Source organism: Haemorhous mexicanus, chromosome 1 (genome assembly GCF_027477595.1).
Source record: "Haemorhous mexicanus isolate bHaeMex1 chromosome 1, bHaeMex1.pri, whole genome shotgun sequence".
Lineage (NCBI taxonomy): Eukaryota > Metazoa > Chordata > Aves > Passeriformes > Fringillidae > Haemorhous > Haemorhous mexicanus.
Genome location: NC_082341.1, coordinates 138,480,486 through 138,499,003, shown reverse-complemented (window position 1 = coordinate 138,499,003; position 18,518 = coordinate 138,480,486). Strand labels below are relative to the sequence as shown.

General features: G+C 35.1%; 1 protein-coding gene across 1 annotated transcript in view; it reads right to left on the bottom strand.

The window, feature by feature from the left end:
* Positions 1-18,518, bottom strand: part of RIMS2 (regulating synaptic membrane exocytosis 2) — a 446,152-nt gene that overhangs the window by 87,164 nt on the left and 340,470 nt on the right. The window contains exon 21 of the mRNA XM_059865145.1: positions 2,698-2,798. Coding sequence (XP_059721128.1) covers positions 2,698-2,798 — 101 coding nt within the window. The remainder of the gene's footprint in view (positions 1-2,697; positions 2,799-18,518) is intronic.

Below are 18,518 nucleotides of genomic sequence, written 5' to 3'. Positions count from 1 at the left end.
CTCATCTGCTTAGCTGTAAATATTTATATGAAAGTCAATATATTACTTGCTTTCCATATGTCTGTCCTGAAACAACACTTCAGCAGCTTCTGAAGGAAGTTATTCAAGGAAATATCTTTAGCTCTCTACTAAACTAATGAATACAAAATATTATGGAAGCAGAATAATTATTGTTCCAAAAATAATGAGGCATGTATAAGAATAATAGAAATACAATCTTTATCAATCCTGATGAAAAAATATAAGGGGAATCAATTTCATATTTCAGCAGCTTCTAAGAACACTGAGATCTGGAATTAAACTTTTCCCACAAACTTCTTAATGTATGACTACGCACCACAGAAGGATATGTACCTTCCTCTAAAGCCTCTAGTACTGGCTTCCAGAGGTAGAACAAAGCTAGAGAGATACAACACAGGGTGCCTATTTTAATATTTCAATATTTAACAGAACTTCTATTTTTATAGCTTTTGCCTTCTCAGCAAGAAAGATATTGGATATTTTTTCTTAAGTTAAAGTAATCAAGAGGGACATAAAGATTCTGTTGACCTGTTGACTTCCATTTAAAGAAGGAAATAAAAAAGAATTTCATGTGCTGGCTTTTCTGAATGTGGTTTAATGCCTACTTAATGATATTTTTCTCAGGCATGGCACTCATAAGTGCCTGCTTGTGCCAGATGAGAAGTCTAAAAGAAACCAAAGTCACTGTACAGAACATTACAGTCAGCACTCGACATACATGTTTCAGTTCATGATTTCTAAAGAATTTTTGTAGAAACCAGGTAGATAAATTTTACTTACTTGTTTTCTGTCGCTAGATAATATAGGAAGTTAATTAAGAGGAATTGAAGCAGTGGTAGTAAAAAGGTGAAGACAGAAATCTCATATGGCTTATGAGATTTATGGTTCTCACATGGCTTTGAAACTACACAATTTTAAGAATGCATGTTGAATTACTACATATATGTGAATATTCAGTGTCTAGTTCCACAGGTTCATTGATAGAATAAATAACTCACTTTCAAGTACTGAAACTACACTTAAGCAGAAAAATAAATTAACTGTTTATTTCTGGAGACATTGATTGATGTGTGCAATAAATAAACCACCATATTCATCAAATAATTCCATTTATAATTTTCCTCTTTAATACATTCCAGTGATACTGAAGGCAAAACTTTAATTAAAAAGATAAAAGATGTAGAGTGATGCCCAGTAGTATGGTGTAGGTGAAATGGAAAAACAAGGGTAGTAAATACTTCCTTAGGTAGTCTTGTTCTATCTCACTCCTTTACATGAGAACCAATTTAATCTGCACCAGTCTTACTTCTGACTTAAATTTCAGTTAAGCATTGAGGGAGCAGGAAAATCAGCAGATTAAGCCTGGTTGTACATACAATACATAAAGTCATATTTTTGTGGTACATACAATCACAACACTTACGATAAGGTCCACTCACAGTATTTTGCTCATCTCTCAAAGGCAGCACCTTTCAAAGCCAACAATATAGAAAGGCTTTCCAGAAGTGTCAAAATAAAAACACAGCTAAACACAACAGTATCCAAGTCCCTCTTACATGTTATAAACATTCCTATGCCTTGTGCAGTTAAAACTACATTTGCAAAATACCCAAATAACCATGCAGCACATCTACAGAGTTTTAAAGTATCTTAAGCCATTTTCATGGTCTTGCTTTTGTCAAATCTATTTTCATTAGTAGGGCTTTCCATTTGGAAATGGACTTTGCTAAAGCACTTCTATTTTCCCCCACTGAAATGTATATTCTAGAAAGTAATTTCATGAAGTGTATTAGTCTAAATTATCTGCAAACAAATAATTAATTAAAATAATAGTTAATAATTAATAATTAATAAATTTGATGGTTTATTTGCATTCAAATACTGAATGTCTCATTTTACAGTAGCTTTGCCAATCCTGGGAGCAAGGAAAAACAACATGGAAATAAATGTCTAAACCAGATATCTTTTCCTCAACCAAATTTTATAGGTCAGAAGTCTCGTGTTTTCCACTTAAAACGTGACCTCAATTAATGAAGTCTTTTAGAGGACACTAAATTATTTTTGCATAATAGAAATTTAAATTGAAAATATCTTGATTACTTTAATTAACATACTCTATATGACATGACCCTGTTCCAGATAGCAGGAAATTTTGGATAATATATTTAAGGTTATACTACTATGTAGATATTCAGATTCTTGGCAATCAGCCACAGCTGGGGTAAAAGCTTTTGCTAGTGTATAAAATACTTTTCCAAGCACTAAAAAGCCACTATTAAACTAAGCAACACTGCATCTTCCAGTTTTCAACAGATCAAGAAAACTCTCTGTTCAACTATATGAAAGCCATGAACAAGTTTCAATAGCTCTCATGCCATCTGTCACGCAATAAACATCTTTTTTCCTTCTCTGCGTTTTTAAATCATGGCACTATTGTTCATTCTGACAGAAAATTACATTGCTTCTTTCATTTGCTTTAACTTATCCTTCTTAAATTTTAATAATCAAGAACACTGTGCGTTAAGAGTTTTGCTGCACATTTCCAAAATTTTATTATAGACACATAAGAAAATTTTACTGAAGAAACAACCTGGCACTCATCTATTACTTTCTAACAGGATGTTGGATATTTCAGTTTAGCATATTTTGATGCTTTTCAAAACAAAACTCCCTTGCCTTAGAATGATAATCTTGTTCCAGCCTGGAATCTGATCCTGCTACCTGTTTGTACTTGCTCATTTTCATTTGGCGATTCCTTTCTTCTACATCCAGTGCACCTGTTAAGTTAAAAACAGAAGGAAAAAAAGAAAATAAATATACAAGCAGTCATCATTTTCAAGGTTAAAATTATGCTCATGGAAGTTTTAACAGAAAGAGATGAAAATTGATTTACTAAAGTTCCTTGTATGTGATTTTAGTTCCTGAATTATGATTTTGCAGAAAACCAAAAAGTTGTAACAGGAGGAAAATAGCAGATAAGTATTTCAGCAGAATCTTAATAAGTGTTGCATTATCTACACAATTCAAATGAAGCCAACTTTGTGAAAAAAACTCAATATAAATGAAACACACTGTTTCCACAGAATATAATTTTACTATTTTAAGAATATTCAAGAAAAATTGAGTATTTTATTTAATAAGGAGGAATGCAAAGATAACCTGCTTATTTTGGGTAGAGATTCTTGTTCTGCATTTATCGTAGTCTGACATATCAAATTAATAATCAAGTAACAGCCAAGGACTAGCAGACCTTCCATTTACTGTTTGAATATATTCTTAGTATGCTCAAAAAATTCAAAGAACGACTAAAGGAATCTTAAAGAGCCACCCAGTGGCACCACTGTATTACATTCTAATGAAACAGCTTCAAGAACAGTTCCAAGATTCACTCATCTTGGATAACATTTGTGATTAGCTTTAGTCAGGGATGGGGTCTCACTCGTGACTCAGGCAGTACTGCTTTCAACAAACTGGTATTGTACCACCATTTACAATGTCAAATAATAAGGAAGTGCCAAAGCTGAGGTGGAAGACTGAGAAATAGAAATATGAGAGGAAAACAACAGCTCAGAAAAGATTTCCAAACAAAATATAATTAGCTATCATACACACATAAGTATGATTCTTTTCCACTTTAACCTGGTATAAGTCAAGAATAAATCATTATCCACTGAATGCTAAAAAGCATTCATTTTTAATGACATTTGTCTTAAAATATCCATAATTTCAATGCAAAAGTTTTCCAGGATAAAAAATTTCAGAATCCTACTAATCATAAACAGAAGTTTCTGCATATTGTAAGTATTGAGCAATATGGACTGCATTTATGGAACTGAGATGGGAATATTAGATGCCAGTGTACTACAGAAACCTGGTTTAAACTCTAAACCTCAGTTGAAAGTCATGATCTAACAGCAAAGTGGGGCTTGGCACAAAACCTGGGCCTCTCAGCTTTGTGTTTTCTTTCTTGAGAACAATAGGGGTAGTAGCACATACTATGAGAGCTGCCAGGTAGATGATGTGGCACTTCATAGGAAATCTGGAAGGAGAGGAAGTAAAAGGAAGAGGGAATGAAAAACACTAAGCTGTTCTGTTCTCTATAAGCACTTTGGCTTCTAGTTTTTGTATTCTAAGTCTCTATCTTTATACCGTACAACAACATGAAAGAAAAGACTTCAAAAATTCTAAGAGAAATTAAAATGAAGAAAAATTAATGAGAAAGAATAAATGTTTTTAATAGGGAGAAATAAATAAAAAAAAGAGAGAAGCAGATGAAAATTTCTAAAATAAAATACAGTTTATTTTTCCTATCATAATTTTCCTCAACCCTTATATAACCCATAGCAGTGTTTATCAATTTATCATTAAGATGAAGTGAATTTTTTAGCATCTAGTTTTAAAAGCTCTTTTTTTTTTCTCTTGAAACAAAAAGTTAAACTGCAAAATATTTTCCTTTTTCATTGGCTGAAGTAACACATACTTTTTTTGAAGTAAAATACTCCAGCCTCCTCTCAAAGAAATCATCCTTTGCTGAAATCAAAATCTTCTTGTCATTTTTCAATAATGTAAGAAAGGAGACATTGTTCACAAAAAGGGACATTTTTTCAATTTCTCTTATGTTTTATTATGAAATTATGGCTTTTTTTTTTTTGTCTCCAGACATTCTGCCAAATTTCAGGAAAGAGCAAGTGAAGAAATAACAATTCCTGAGCATAAATTAGAAACTTCACAATTACTTGAGAAAATATTAATTCTTATCTACGATCAGTTGGCAAAATGAAAGTTAGATTTCCACAAATCCAAATGCCTATGCTATGTACAAAATATGCCATTCAAAAGGGAAGCATAAGATATAAGGCCTTGGTGTGAGTCCTCAGCAGCAAAACAAACAAAATTTGAAGCTTATTTTTTCTCAAGAGAAAAACAAGACAGAAAAATATTGAAAAAAAATTATTCAATTCCCATAAAATCTTCTTAAATGAAAATCTAACTTCCTTTGCGTTTTTGAAACTGTCTTTAACAAGTGAGTGAATTCAGTTATGAGCAAAAAGAGGAAAACCCGAGGGCAGTGGACAGTTCATAAAGCTGCAGAAAGCTCTGGTTCTGCTGTGCATGGAACTGGCACGCAGAGAGTGCAGGGTCACTGTGTGCCCAGGGCTGAGCTCACTGGAACTGCAGCCAGATGCAGCTGGGACCTGCATGGCAGCAGGAAAGGCTGGAGAGTGTCATGGAACTTCCCATTCCCGCGGCATGAAAGCGTGTCCCACTGAGTGCTGGGAATGCAGGGCTGTCATCACCTCCACTTCTGCTGGCAAACCTCTGCCTAGCTCACACCTACGTTTGTCAGGAGGGTTTATCAGGAGAGGAAAATACTTCTAGAGAGCTCAGTAACCATCTGGGTGCATTAAAGCTTCAGCTTTTGACATGAGTTTGGTAACCAAAGCAGAACATTTGTCCTACCCTTAGGACTCCACTGCAGGCAGGGGCTGTTCATGGAGCATGTGGCAACAAACCAGAACTAACCTGAATCTAACCATTAGTTATCAACAGTGGTTAAAATGTAGGAGCATAAGCTTTCACACACCTGAATGACAAGGGCTGACTGAGCTCTTGTGTTATTAGATCCTGAGCTGGAGCCCAGTACAACACATTTTCAGGACTATAAAGACTGCCACTAGAAAAGTTAAAGCTGCTTCTGATATACTGAAGTCCTGCCACAATGTATCAAAGTGTATGCAACCAAATTTGGGCCAGGTAAAATGAGTTCCTTTCTTCATGAACATCCTTCCAGAATTTTGCTTATAAACAGCAGTTGTGCCTCCAATGAGACACAGCCATATGAACACCAAAAATTAAGACTGAAGGGAAGAACAAAGCCTGGTGCTGCTCACCAGACATAACTGGGGGCATTGCGCTGTAGGCAACATTCTGGAGTTTTGGTTATTTTGAACTGTCTGCATTAAAAAGCCATGGCCTGAAGGTTAGTTCAGTGAGGTTTTCGTGGCACAAGGCAATTCCTGGGTGACAGAGACTGCTGACTCATTACCAGCTATTCCCCATATTTTCAGAAGAGAAGGTGCTGAGGAAAAGTAATATAACTTTAGAGCAAAGACTCCTGAAATGCCAGAGTTAGCACAGAAGCACTGTGTAGTGCAGCCCTGTAATCTCTCAGATCCACAAGGACTGCAGTGAGACTGCTGTGCCAGAGCTGAGCTCCAGCGACTACAGTAAATTAAACCTTGGGCCACATGAATGTGATGCTTGTTTTTATCTATGGAAATGTAACCACTAGACAATGAACTATAATTTCTACTTTGGCTACAGGATATTTTGTAACAAAAGTAGGGGAATTTCTCAAGACACAGACAAAAGGGTGCCTGGAGGCTGTGGGAGTAAATCAGAAGATCCCAGATGCTGCAAACAGGATTGTAGGAGCAGGAGTGCAATCAGAAAATGAAGACACCTATAGAGACTATGAAATCCAGTAACAAGAAACAGGCAGGGCCCCAAATAAGAAGCACCCAGCTTGAACTATAACTACTATTGCCTATTAAACATAGTAGAAAAAGAAACTCTGCTTGATTCTTTTATTGAAAGAAGCTAGGGATAAGCCCTGTCAAGGTAAGATCCACATAACTCCTGCCATGGTCTAGGGGGTGGCTGTATAATTCCATTCCTACAACAGGACTCAGGACAAGCACTAAAATCACTGCTTCACCTTCAAATAAAAACCATTATTTTCATGTTTTAACTTGAAATAAGTTAAGATGAAACAAGGTAAGATTCAGCTACTCACCACTAAAGTGAAGAGCTGTAATCAGTGATTTGGTTAATATCTAACTATTCCTAAACCCTGAGCTGCTCACCGAGTCACAGTTTTACAAGGAGATAAGCAATCATTGAATTCAGCCTAGAGCTAAAGACTGTTATTTGCTCTTCAGGTCAAATACTGGCTACTGTCTAGGATAAGATTCTTCAGCTGATAGCCTGTGATCCACACCAGAGATAAAAGGGACAACAAACTGGCCTTATCATCCAGCTCAGCCTAAGGCAAACCTATCTGGTTAAAAATCAAAATAAAACCAGCTGGGACTTCTGCTCTTTCATTCTTTCTTTCATGGTCTTCTCCAGTGGGACTTATTAAACCATTCTAGTTCCTAGCGATGCTGGTGATGGAGATCCTATTGCAGGATCTGAGTTTGGAGAGGAGTTTGCTGTACAGTGAGGCTTCTGTGGCACAAAGAGTTAAAGAGAATCTGGTATGGAGGAAGAGTGAAGTTTCCCTTATAATATTAGAACAGATTTAGTTTTGAAAACATATGAACAAAGGGGATAGAAAATTTGGGAGGCACAGCCACTAAGGCATGGGGGGAAAAACTCATGATGAGGGGACTAAAGTCTGATAAGGCTAATATTTTGGAAAACAGAAACCTCTACTACACCAGAAAAGTGTGTGCAGGTGAGCATGTTCTGTCTGCAGAGGGGAGGACAGAACAGAGGTCTTAAAGTGTATGATATCTGCATTTAGCTGATTCTGGTCTCTTTCTTGCCATTTCTCACCATTTCTTATTTGACACCCTTAAAATAGCAAAGGAAATAAATTCGGGAAAGTCCTTTCTTAGGTTCCATTTCCAAGTGTCTATTTTGAAATCTGTAAAATACTTTAAAATTGAACTCCAACTCTTTGCTACATATTTTCTCAAACATAACAGATCAAAGAATTTAAGGGAAAAACACAAAAATATTTTTAATAAATCACCCTACCTGTATCCCCATTCTCTGGATCTGTTTTCTTTTCTTCTACAAACAAATGAAAGCAATATGTAAAGCAAAAAGAAGGGGAGAGAAAAAAAATGCAGAAATAATAATAAAAGTAATATAAAATGCATTAAAAAGGAAAACATTAACAAAACTCACCAAATTAATATAACATGAAAAATTTAGTCAACCAACCAAGTATGGTGCTATAAATCTAGAGGCATATTCACTGCATGCTAGTGCACACATTTGTGTACTGTTATTGAACATTTACTGAAGGGAACCCATGGATATTTTGTGCACTTCCAGAATCATTAACACACTCAAGAAAAAGAGAGCAAGGCAGGTGTCAGGTAGAGTCACTTTCCAGTTTCCTTAATCAGGATGACACAAAAAAAGAAGTAAAAAAAATGTGCTTGTGCTGTAGGTTTTATGCAGGGCACACACAAGATACAGTCTAATGGTTCAGCCACAAAAATTGAATGTATCAGAATGGGTTTTGGCAATTACTTTAAATCTTCATTGGTTTAATCAATTCTCATAGCTTCTACAGGTTCAAAGGTTTAATAATGATATTACTGTAACTGGTCTTAGAGTTAAAAATTATGAAGAACAAAAGACACTACAATCAATACTCAGAATCCCAGTTCATGCACAAAAACTCAGCTGACTGATGCCAACTCTGAATACATATCAAAGGTTGTAAATGGCTCAGGGCATTCATCTGTCACAAAGAAATGAAAATATATTGGATCCCTATCAAATAATTTGGCAGTCCATAAATAATCTGAAATCCAGTTTTGGTAAATAATATGAAAGAATTTCAAGTCAAATGAAAATTACTTTAATTAGAAATACATTAACTTTGAAATAGGCTCTGTTTCCTTGTCAAAACTATATTAAATTCAATTAAAACAATCCCATTAATATTGAGCAACAGCCCCCAGGCTACACACCAAAAATAATATGTATTACTAGAACTAAATATTTTTCCAGTTTTTGTTTATTGAGGATAGCTCAAAAAATTGTTATCTAATTTACAGTACACAGACTGGGAAGAAAACAAGAGTTGTTGTATTTTAAGGAAATATCATTTTTGAGATGGGTATCAAAGCAGAATGTGAAGTCAAATTCAGAGAGAAATCATACTCAAGCAAGGTAGAATCATAAGAAGGAAAAATGTGTTCCTACAGAGACCATAAATAATATGCTACACTTCAATATGATCTGGTTTCCTATCATGTGTGGGATCAAGATTATCGTTCTGCTGGCAATTTCTAGTGGAACTATTAGGTAAATTAATGGGAAAGAGATATGGCAGGTCATAAGCCTACACTTTCAGCAATCAGTGGCTATTGAATCAGTTCTTGGAACTTCTCCCATTCCCTGACCTTTCCTGCCCCACACTCTATGCCATTTTTAAATAAGGCTTTTTGTGTTCTTCTGAGTTGGCCTTTTGGGCACTCTGGCCTTGCTATCTATGTGGGCTGTGGACAGTGCTAGGAAAATAGCAGAGAATGATAGATTATTTTGCCTTCAACCTTTTTCTTCAACTGAAATATTTTTATTTTTCTTTTAGCTTTAAATTGCTGTAACTAACATAAAATCTACACATACAATGTCTTTTATCGTTGCCTTACTTTCTAAAGCAGAAAGCAATTTGATAGCAAGAGCACTGATCCAACATAATGCACAATAGAGGAAAGTGAATTGAGTCATTAAAACACCCATGAGCTTGAGCTCAGAGAGAATGATGACATTTCTAGGTTGGTCCATATGAATTGTGAAAAGAAATTTTTACTTTACCTAAATACTATCTTAATATAGAAATATTATAGGGTAATAAGTTTTAAGATGCCTAGAAGTCCATTCAGCCTTATGTAAAAGTGTCTTTCAAACATGTATTTTTAAATATATACATAGTCAAAATATAGAAGTTTGAAACCTGTCAGACTTTCACTCATTCTTGTTCTAGATATACAAAGTATATTAAAAAAATATTTTAAAACCAGACCGTAGAAATTAATATCATAGTATTAGCAAACACAAAAGTTTACTAGATTCTTGAATTTTAAAAGTGTAATTGAAGTGCTGCGACAAATCTCTAAAATAGATATATTCTTTAGATTTTTGGTAGAAGGCTCAACACAGTGGATCTGACTCTTCAAACTGAGGTTTTGTTTGTATTGTGGAGAGCTGCCTGAAAAAGTACTAGAAAGGACTGAAGATTGAATTGAGAAAGATCTTACTTTGGGTGGAAGCAGCAGAACAAAATTGATATTATCCGTTTACCAAATAAAACAATATTAACATCACGGCAGCAAAGATCTTCACTGCAGCTATGGACCTATTCATCACCTCTAAAGGAATTCAGAGCAGGTTCAGGATGGTGATATTACAGTAATGAATGCTTTTGTTTGTAATGTATTCAAAACAAAAAAGCTCTAAGGAGCCTTAATGTCTTGAAACTGTTGAAAGCCCATAAATCACTATGAGATTATTTTAAAATGTCTCAAACTGAAAAATATGAGAAGGCAAAGTCACCAGTCATTCCTAAATATCTTGATCTGATATTTTTCTATATATGAGCAGTATCATCACATTAGTCATTATTTTTCTACATTACTTAATTTAACCTTAATTTACAAAGTGAAAAGCATATATTGTATTCTGTGGTGTAATGTTCTCAATTCAAGAACCAATTTTTTTCAGAGCAATGTACTTTGGAGAAAATAAATCAATGCTTTCATGAAGGAGATATTTCTGCACATTACAGAAAATAGCTGTATGTTTTCTGCTTGATCAGAATAAAGATATATTTAAGTAGATGGATGAAATATAGAAATTAACTATAGATATAGAGAGATTGAAATGCTAAAATATTCTCTCTCAAAACCTTCTTCTACCATCACAGCAGACATTGCTATTATATTGACCACTGACATTTTATTTAATAGTAGACACAGCCATGCTCCCATGGTCTTACTTCTTGTTTTTTCTAACTGGTCCTAAAATATCTGAGACATATCTAACAATCTTAAATATGTATCTGGAAGATATAATGAGTAGAAAAGAATAAGAGAGCCTCATTCAAGAGCAGACTTGTCAAGAACTAAAACTGATCTAAAATGGCCTTGATTTTCTTGGAAATGCCTTAATTTAATGAGCTTTGCTGTTCTGATGGATACCTGGGGGTGCCAGGGCCCCATCAGACTTCACCCATGTCACACCAAGAAGTCTCATGGAGCAGGGACTCCAAGTTTTTTGGAACAGATGAGAGAATAGAATAACAGTTCCACAGAAGAAGCAGGATAGCAGATTTCTCCCTAGTAATGGATACTGATAGCAATATTGAACAATTGCTCAAAAATTACTGATGGCAGCATTGAACAACTACTCAAACTTGCTGGCTTCCTGGTGGAGATAAGGGGCAACCTGACTGTGCAGCCTTAAGGTTACAGCTGGGAGGTGCTGGGCTTCCCGGGGTTGCTCAATTCTCTCACAGGTGACTGATCCAAAATTAAGGTTAGATCCTGGTTCTGTCTTGATCTTTTTCTTCTCATTCACTGATATTTGCATACACTGACCACAGGTCTAAAAAAATCTTGACCTCCTTGCTTTGAATGAAAAAAAATGCAGCTTCCAATGCTGGAGGATATGCATGTCACTGCAAGAGACAGATATGGAAGTTCTTGTTCGTTTCTGAGTTTAGGCATAAGATGTGACAATGACATAAAAGGTTTTATCCTTCAATTTTTCATATTTGCAGACACTTAATATCAGCAATATGACTATGAATTCTATTTCTACAGTGGATAAATTACCTCCTCTACTTATGTGTTTTATTGAAAATAGAATTTGATTTCTCAAAGTAGTCCAAATTATTAAATAATATTTTATTTTTAAAATTGAATATACATGTAGTGTCCTAACTTTGAGTAAGTACTTCAAAATACGTTAGCTGAATTTCTTACTAGAGATTTCTCTAGAAAAATCACAGAGTACTCTGAGCTGCAAGGGACCCATAAGGATCATTGAATCCAACTCCTGGCCCTTCACAGGACAGCCCCAAGAGTTTCACCATGTGCCTGAGAGTATTGCCCAAAGATTTCTTGAACTCAGGAAGGCTTGGTGCTGTCACCCATGGGGAGCTGCTCCAGTGCCCAACCACCCTCTGGCTGAGGAACCTTTTTCCTAATATCCAACCTAAACCTCTCCTGACACAACTTCAGGCCATTCCCTCGGGTCCTGTTACTGGGCACCACAAAGAGAAATCAGCATCTGCCTCTCCTCTTCCCCTCACAAGGAAGTTGCAGACTTCCACAAGGTCTTCCCTCAGTCTCCTCCAGGCTGAATAGACCAAGTCACCTCAGTCACTCCTTGCATGGCTTCTACTCAAGCCTCTGCTCCATCCTCATAGCCCTATTATACAATCAGGCAAAGGAAAGAAGATTGTCTCCTAAAAGTAAATCATAAAATGTGGAAGTATTTGCTTTGAACATCAAAACTTGCCAGTTAAAAGTCTTGTACTCAAAGGATAATATTTCCTCCTGTTTGCTGAGTTATTAAATTCTGAGTCTATCTCTAAGGAATTAGCTCTAAATTTTACCATTCTGGCTTTCAACAGTGTGAAAAACAAAACTGCCTAACTGGTACAGGTCTAGCAGAGCATCAGTTGCTGTGATATAAATGGTTACTGAACTTCACTCCAGGCCTTTTTGTCTGATCTGTGGCAAATATAAAAAAAAGCACTGCTGCACCAAAAAAGTTCTTTCCGAGTCTGTGATCCACATCACAGTCTGAATGAAAAGAAAAAATAATTAATGGTTGTTGAAGGGTTCTTCAATTTAACTTATATATTCCTGATACTTAATATTACTGTTTAAATGTAACTTATTTCCCTTAAAAGGGCATGCTCAAAAGAAGACTATTTCAGCCAGCCAGCTTCCTAGCAGGGAACATGGCTTCACATTCCTGTTTTCTATTTGAGGATTGTTTGATGGCTTTTTTATTTTGGGTTTTTTCTTGTTGGTTTCAAGCTTGACACACTAAAGAAAGACTAAAACCCGAGGAACATTTCTTCCCACTTAAATAAATTTTTATCACAATGCTAAAAGCATGTTAACAATGTTTTTTTGGATTATTTTCAGAATACATGGCACTGTTTAGTAAATGAACTGAATAAAATGGTGTGGTAATCTAAACAGGGAAGTTAAAGAATCTCTACAATCCTGGGTTTATAAGCTGACAGGGCCAGCTAAGGTCTCCATCATTAGGTACAGATCAGTGCAGATGGTAAAGGACTAAGATCTTTTTAAGCAAGTTGGAAAGTTCTATTTTGCATATTTATTAAAGTGATGATTAGGGCTATGGCTAGCCCTTTTTTTATGCTGCTTAGATCCTTTTCCACAGTGATTTTTGCAGGGTAGCTGGCGATGTTATTCTGTGCCTCATACAAAGGTGTACACACATTTTGGTGGCTTTTATAAAATACTGAGGTCTACGTGGAAAAAGCATGGAAGAAAGAAGTAGTAAGTCAAATGTTAGTTAAAACATCCCATTTTGCTTCTCCCAAGAATTCTGGCACATCCTCCCTTTAAAAATGACATTAAATAATATTTTGAAAGTGTAAAAGAAAAATATCTGAGTGGCCAGTAGGCCCTTATGTTCTGTACTCATAAAATCCACTTAGATCAGCCACACTATGAGCTCTTCATTGTTTTCAGGAAAACCTGAGCAGGCTTATTATAAAGCTTTCCAATATCCTGCTTGCCAAGCATGCTTCTCCGAGTTCCCACCACTGGTACACTCCACAGCATAACCACAGAGAATTTCACATTCTGATACAGCCACTTCCAATCATAGGCATAAACATTTGGTAATAATTGTACTTCTGCTCTCAGAAAAGCTAACAGGTATTAATAGAGATTCCTCAGCCATCGAAGAATGTAAAACATATTCATTAGCATCTCAATAACTAGAAAGATGTTCAAAGATTTAACCAAAGAACAGAAAATGATCACCTGCATTTAGAACTCAGAATAGTTACAAATTAAGCTACCAAACATTTTGTAAAACTACGCTGTCATTCTAAATTACATAACCTGATGTATTCACTGTTTTAGCCTCAGCAGACTGATCATCAACCTTTCTTTTTGTGGTTTAGTACAGATGGCTACTTCGGAAGTCTTTTGCTTCTGGATTTAATTCTAAACCAAATAAAAAATAAGGACAAAGAGTTGCCCAGCCATCCATTATGATGCATCTATTACTATGCTAAGTACCACTAGATTGAATTCAGAGTTTACAAAATTAGACTGAATTTGGAGTTTACCCTTTGGGTTTTGTTGACCAAATACATTTAGATGCTTTAAATGTCTCTTTCACAGTCTAAGGCATCAGATTTTAAATAAGCCTGTCAAACTAAATATCACGGAAGTATTCAGAGATGCACAAGTAATTTAATCATATTTGTTCTAAAATGTTACAAATCCTATCCAGAAATGTTTTTTCAGCATAAGGAAAATGGAAACAGAACAGGGCATCATCCTGTTCTATAAAGGAAAGTGTGTCACAGAAGACTGACTGTAATAATAACTCAAAAGCAGAGGGGTGTCTGTTTATAAAGGGTAAGTATATCACAGTAGATTCACTTTTAGAAGACTTGAAAAACCTCTCACAGTTCTGTAAGATAAGAATGAATTAAAAGACCTGTGTTTCTTGTCTTCTACTGCAGCTGATTTCTTAAGCACTCTGAACTGTACCATTTTTTTGTCCTTGTTTTCTCCTACAGTAAATTTGCCACACCCTTTCACTGTTTGGCTCTCCACTGTCCAGGTCTATGAGGTTTTTCAATTTGGTCACTCATCCTTGTAGGGTTTGTTAGTTTTTGTAGGCTTCATTTCCATCAATCATGTGATTACAAAGAAACTTCATAATAAAGCACCAAAGAAAAGGTATTTCAAAGCCCTTGTCTATTTGAATTTCACTCTGAATGTTAACAAAAACTCTAATCAAGCCTTTGTGTGCTCTTAACATGACAGTTTTATGCCAGAGGTTGCAAAAGAAGGACTTCAATATTTATTCCCATGCCTTTCATGGCCCTTTAGAAATGGAACAGTCCCCACTATCTCCTAACTTCCATTCATGTTAGAAAGTCTAGAATGCCTGGGCATCACTATGCCACCCCTTCTCATCCTAGAATTACTCACTCAGCACTATTTCTGTTGTATGTGCACGGGCTGCCTTTGTACTGGCATGGATCCACTTTGGAATGTTTTGATGATCATTTTTTGTGCAGTTACTTGAGTCAGCTAGATCAATTGCTGGAATTCTAAAGACTGTTCTCTGTATTTCACATGTTTGAAGAACACAGTAAGTATTATGTGCAACTGCCAGTAATTTTTGCCACAATGATAAATGGTTGGTCTCACCCATCTTAGAGATGAAAATAAAGGTGTCTGCTTCTCACTAAGGCTCTTGGGCAGACAAGGGCTCACTTTCACTTCTCCTGAATGGAAATATTCTTAGTGAAGACATTATAAACAGTTTTCACATTTAAACCTATGAAACACATTAATTTGAAAAGTATGAAAACCCTGCATCTCAAAGCAGATTTGTGAAAGCCCTGGATCTCAAAGCTCCTCCTTCACCTAAGAAAAACAGGGTTTAATCATTAAGGATGCTATCAAGCTCTACTGCTGTCAGATTATAAAATTTATATTAAAATACTTTTGCTTTTTATCTTTCTGAACTTGTTTTGTGCTTGAAATACAGCAAAAGCTTTGCACACATTTTCATAAAACTTTTCAATAAGAAAATCTAGGTTTTTCCAAGGAAAAAATTTTTCTTTACAATTATAGATTATAATATCCAGAGAGTGGAAATTGCAGCATTTTTCTATCAATACAATTGTAACATATTCAGATATTTAGCTTTCACAAGACTTCTTGGTCTAATAACACCTCAAATCAATAGCTAATCCTCTGGAATGCATGAATGTTTGATAGCATGAAAAATAAAACATGATAATTAAACTATGTGAAAACCATTTCCTAAGAAAACCTGTAAATTGATAAGCCTAGATTCACACTTCTTAAAGCAAATTCTAAACCAATGGGAAACACTTTGTTCTAACATTTGCCTTTGAAATGAAACCCTGGCTCTTTAGCTGTGCTCCAAGTGCCTTGTACTGAAACGTGTAACCTAATTTGTTACTAAGGCAAACATGGAAGAGGACCTGTTTCAAATGTGCATCTGAAAAAATGTTACTATACTCACAACAATTTTCTCCTGAGTTTAAGAGCAGCAATAACAACTATTGCAACTGCAGAGCTGATCATGCTTTTGCATTTGTGTGCTAGACAATAAAATTCATCAGTGCCTAATACATTTACTTAACACTGTGAGCTAAGTAGTGTTTTGCAGAATTGCAGTGTCAAAAGATTTGATAATACAGAGTATTATATATGTTCAAGAAACACTGGTGATGAAAATACATGCTTTTTTCTGACCATTTTATGGTCTGATTTCTTCCAGCACTGAGAGAGATATGGACTGATTCCACATTCTGATTTAATATAGGGATTCAATCAATAACCCAGAGGGAAGTTTTTGAATAAAAAGGCCTACAGCTTTTATTATGAACAGATAGGAAATAGGTCACCCAATCTTCTAAGTTCATTTTTGTAATAAAAGAGGTGCAGAATCACTGCACAGGAACTGGCAGTGAATCATAAGCACAAGGTAAGTAAACTCAGTCTTTCTACAGCATAATTTATTGATTCCTAATAGCAGTGATTTACAAAAGAGCAATTTCAGAAAAGCCTGCCAGTTGTCTTCCCTCCCCATCTTCAACTTTTTTTACCCTGTAATTTTAACAATTTCTATCTTAAGATTTGTTTAGCATGAAAACCACAGCAAATAACATCTGCAAGATTCTGTAAAAATAATCTATGACTCTAATTGGGACAAGGGCAGTATGAAAGGTAAAACTGAGCTCTGAAGGAGCCAGTCATAATAGAGAAAAGACAAAAATGTTTCACTAAATATCACCTAAATTTAATGGGCCAGTCAATGTACCCCAAAACTTCTTCAGATTTGCTAACCTAAATAGCATCCAAGTGGCTTCTCTAATTTGCTGGGACAATAGCAGAGAAACAGGAAATTAATTAAAGCTTTTAAACTGTAATGGGAAAACTAGAATTTTATAGCTGAATTTAATTTAATTAAATATGGGGAATTTTGCTGTTGTTCTACATACCACAACAGAACAAGCAGCGAAATGTGAACAAATACTGCATTTTCAGAGCCAGGATGCCCTGATAAATATTAGTTTTCTGCCAGTGATAAAAAGTACATGGAAAATTCAATAAAATGGCAGCTTAAAATTTGTCATGAAAGAAACCATAAGTAATGTACAATATGAAATAAAAGCCTCATAAACAATGCAGCTAAGTGAGGACTCCTTCAGTGTTCTGACTTCTTGCTCTCATACTATCATAACTTTTGGATTTGCACTTTTTGGCAGAAAAAAGAGCTTTTGTTCACTAAAAACTCTACTTCTAATTGAGACAGGTTTTATTCGAAACAGGTTTTATTCAAACACTAAGTTTGGAATTCCAGTGCATGAAATTTAACTTACTAAAATTATTCAGTTTTGAAATTATATCCTCCCAGAGTCAAAAAGAACTAGTTATAGACGAGCTTCTGTGGTTTTTGTAGCAATTCTCAAATGCATAGATAAAACAAATTATAGATTGTTTTCATGTCTTAGCTGGAACTTTAAAGGCTAATTTTCAGATTATTTGAGATGGGAAATAAGAACTGATGTGACAGAATTCAAATCAGTTTAAAGTCTTAAGGTATAGCCTACTTGTCATCAGCTACCTTTCATGACTTTTACAGAGTTCACAGTTTATAGGTAATAGAAATTACATAAGTGTCTTACACTAAAATTCCTAAAGCTTGACAATATTTTGCCATTTATTGAGGGGGAAGAGAGGGAAAAGTATGTGAGGTGAACTGTGATAAAATCTATAGAAAAGGTAAAATGAAAAAAATAACACAGAGAAAAGCAGTAGAAGAGACAGACCTGAGTTTGTTCTCCTTGAGGATTCCGCTTCTTCTGTGATCACATCGTGTAATGTACAGACATAGACAAAGGAGATGGGCGTGAGAGGATGTATTCAGAAGGTTAAAACTGACACTGAGGGAAAGGGCCAAAAATTGTTTTAGAGAGAAGTCTGCAGAGCAGAGTTAGTAAGTGGAGAAAAAAAAAAAAAAAAGACACTAGAAGAAAAAAAGAAAGCTGAGAAAGAAGTGGTTAAACTACTGTTGTTGGAAAAGAACAGTAAAGACAGAGTTAGTATAGAAGCTGAGGAAATAATAAAAGTTATAATTGACAGCAAAGTCAATCCCTGTAATGATGCTGAAGAAAAAGCTGGATAGTAAAAGGTATGTTAACTAGCATAAATACTTTTGTTCATGACTGTTCAATTTTTTGAATATTATCTACTTGAATGCAAATATAATTTTTCTCTTTCAAGTATTGAAAACTCAGTTTAATGTTCAAGGGATTTCTATGGTTAGATTTTCAATTATTAAATTATTGTCATTTATGCTGAACCAAACTTCAGATACTCAAAACAGAATTTTTTTTTTTTTTTTGCAAATGTATGTACAAGCTCAGACATTTCAGAATCCACATAACACACTCTGGAAAGGACTGCATTATTGCA